At 56.7% G+C, this 2,960-nt stretch overlaps 1 protein-coding gene across 1 annotated transcript; it reads right to left on the bottom strand.

Annotated features, from left to right (window-relative positions):
• Nucleotides 1-668: 668 nt before the first annotated feature.
• Nucleotides 669-2,754, bottom strand: FAM181B (family with sequence similarity 181 member B). Its single transcript, XM_084495021.1, has one exon. The coding sequence runs from the start codon at nt 2,683-2,685 to the stop codon at nt 1,636-1,638; it is 1,050 nt and encodes a 349-aa protein (XP_084351147.1). The 5' UTR covers nt 2,686-2,754; the 3' UTR covers nt 669-1,635.
• Nucleotides 2,755-2,960: the final 206 nt, after the last annotated feature.

Raw genomic sequence — 2,960 nt, 5'->3', positions numbered from 1 at the left:
AGATCTTGGGCAACTTTTGGGAAGGAAAGAAATGGTGTAAGTTACACGTACATTACAGTTCTTGCTATTTAAAAGTAAAATTAAGGCAATTTCAGATACAAATTATCTCAAGGTTTATTTCCGTATCTTGTTTCACTTCTCTGTATATCTCAACTTCTTGACCCTAAGTCTCTTAAATCTGGCTTGATGAATGAATAAAAAAAAAATAAAAAATAATAATAATTAAAAAAAAAAAAAAGCTTTACCTTTCACGTCTTGTAAAGATAGAAGGCACATGGATTTATCACCACCAAGGGTAAAACTCAGGCTTATCCATATGTGAATCCCGTTTCAAAAACAAACAATCAGCTTGGGACTGGCAGGGAGCCAAGCTGCAGGATTGCCTTTTAAGACTTGCATCTCAATAGGAAACCTCCAAGTATTTTGATCTGTTTTTATAACTGTAACAATTTTCATCCCCTGGCTTTAGTAAGGTATTATCAGTCCCTTCTTTCTAGTAAATTAAAGAAACAGTTGCTACAAATGAAGGCAAAACAAGCACGGTCGCTGTGGATAAAATACAGTGTTTCAAAAGATTTAGGAAAGACAATAACCACTGCCTGTCTTAACTGCTGCCAAGAAACACTTAGAGAGGATGGAGATGCAATGAAAAACACGGGAACACTGCATTTCAACAGCAGTAAGAACCACAGGTCTTAGATCTACTGCGTAGCTTTATTTTTATAGGACCTATCATAGACTCTTTTACATAACTTAAACAATTATCAAATAATCTCCTGTACACAATGAGACTGAGCCACATTGCTTTCCGAGCTTTGACACATTCCTGAAAGAAATCCAACAGTCTGTAGGAATCACATAGCTGGAGCAGCTACAGTACATTTTTGTCCAGAACTTATGCTGTCTGTTAACTTAAATTGCTGTTTGCAAGATCCTGCAAGACATCGTTAAACTTCAGGACACCTAAGATTTGGTAGCATCATTTGTTTTCAAATTTTGCTTCATTGAATTTTTTTTACTCGCCTTTTGTGTCCTCAGCTGAAAATCTGCCAGCACTCAGGATGCACACACTGCTGTGAAAGACGTTAAACACACCACAAGAGTTGACTGAGTTTTACTTCCAAACTGAAATCAATTACAAGTGGTCATGGCTGCTTTCAAGGAGAGCAGACCCCATTGCAATGTCACACCGGACACATAAATCAAGTCGCGTCTGCCTACAGTAACACAAAACCTGACCCCTAATGAACGCTAACGCACTGTAGTCACTGTGCACTATCAAAACACCTGAAGGAATCGAGTATTTCACGTTTTTATTGGCACACAGCAGCATCTCCCAGGCTGCAGGAGGAGGAGGCGACTTGCCAGGCACTGAGACATCCCAGGTCCCAGTGCTCTTCCAACAGGAGCTGTGGCCAGCTTTCAGGGGGCTGGCAGGGCGAGCGCAGCCCCCAGCCCCTCCAAGGTGGTGGAACCCAACTCTTCCCTCACCACCATGAGCATCCACTGGGTCCCATCCTGAGCCCTCACGCAGGACTCAGCCACCCCACGGGAGGTGGGCTCGCCCGCTCCCTCCTTCCCGCTGCGTTACGGTCCATGTTCGAGGCCCAGGGGGCCAAGCCCACCAGCCTTGCCCTACAGGCCGGAGTAGGTGGCCCGGTGGTAGCCGGTGCTGTAGTCATAGGGCACCTGTGGCGGGGCCAAGGGGCACTCAGGGAAGAAGGAGCCGAAGGCCTCGCTGCCGGACTCCGCTCCACCGGAGTAGAGCGGGCGTAGCGCCTCGGGAGGAGATTTTTTGGGGGGGCTGCAGGGCCCGGCCGGGCTCCAGGGTGGCTCGGGATACAGCAGCCCACCCAACAGCGGGTGGTGGGCAGCGGGCAGCGAAGGCAGCGGAGCCTCGTAGAGGCCGTGCTCCAGCCCCAGCTCGGCGGGCAGGCGGGCGGCAGGGAAGGCGTCCTGCAGGGCGGCGTGCTCAGGCAGCAGCGCTCCGTAGTCGGGGCCCAGCAGCTCAAAAAACTCGGCTGCCTCCGCCCCACCGCCTTTCTCCGTCTCCTTGGAGGCCGGCGGAGGCCCGCGGGGCGGCAGAGCCGGCTCGGTGAAGAAGGAGGGCGGCAGGTTGCGGGCCCGCAGAGGCACCTTCCGAGGGCCACCCGCAGCCGACGACCCTCCGCTGCTTCCTCCTCCTCCTCCTCCCGCCGCCCCGCAGCCGCTCGCCGAGCCCCTTCCCGGCTGCAGGGAGCCGAAAAGGGCCGCCAGGCTCTTGCTCTGGAGGCTGCTGGCCGCCGTCGAGGCTTCCCGGCGAGGTGGCGGCGGCTGCTTGGCCGGGCAGGCGGCGGCGGCCGGGGAGGAGGAGGAGGAGGGCGGCGGGGCGGCGGCGGCGATGATGCCGGTGCAACGCTTGATCTGCTTCTGCAGGTATTTCCTGTGGTTCACCTTCCTCTTCGACTTCACCGGCTTGTCCAGCGCCAGCTTGATGTTGCTGGAGGCCGAGTCGATGAAGCTCAGCAGGTCCCTGGTGGCTTCCTTAAAGTCCCCCGCCTCGCCGCCGCCGCCGCCGCCACCTCCTCCTCCTCCTCCGCCCTCGTAGCCCTTCTCCAGGTCGGCATAGCCCAGCAGGCCGCCGGCGGGGAAGCAGAAGGAGAGGAGGTGGTGGTGGGGGCTGAGCAGGGCGGCTGGCACGGCCATGGCCGGCGGCGGGGCGCCGCCGCGCCTAGCTCCGCAGGGCAGCGCCGGGATGCAGGCGGCGGCGGCGGGGAAAAGGCGGCGGCCGGGGGAGGAGGAGGAGGAGGAGGCGGAGGAGGTGGAGGAGCAGGAGGAGAAGGAGGGCTCAGGCGCGGGGCTGGCCCCGGACCCTCCCCGCCTCCCCGCTGTGAGCACGGGAGCCGGGCCGGGCTGCGCGCTCCCGGCCGGGGACAGCGGCGGCGGGGTGGGAACACGGGCGTCAGCTCCTGGACAGGTGC

The sequence above is a fragment of the Aythya ferina genome (assembly GCF_964211825.1).
Source record: "Aythya ferina genome assembly, chromosome: 1".
Lineage (NCBI taxonomy): Eukaryota > Metazoa > Chordata > Aves > Anseriformes > Anatidae > Aythya > Aythya ferina.
The sequence above is the reverse complement of the archived record's forward strand: the minus strand, read 5'-3'. Positions and strand labels throughout refer to the sequence as shown.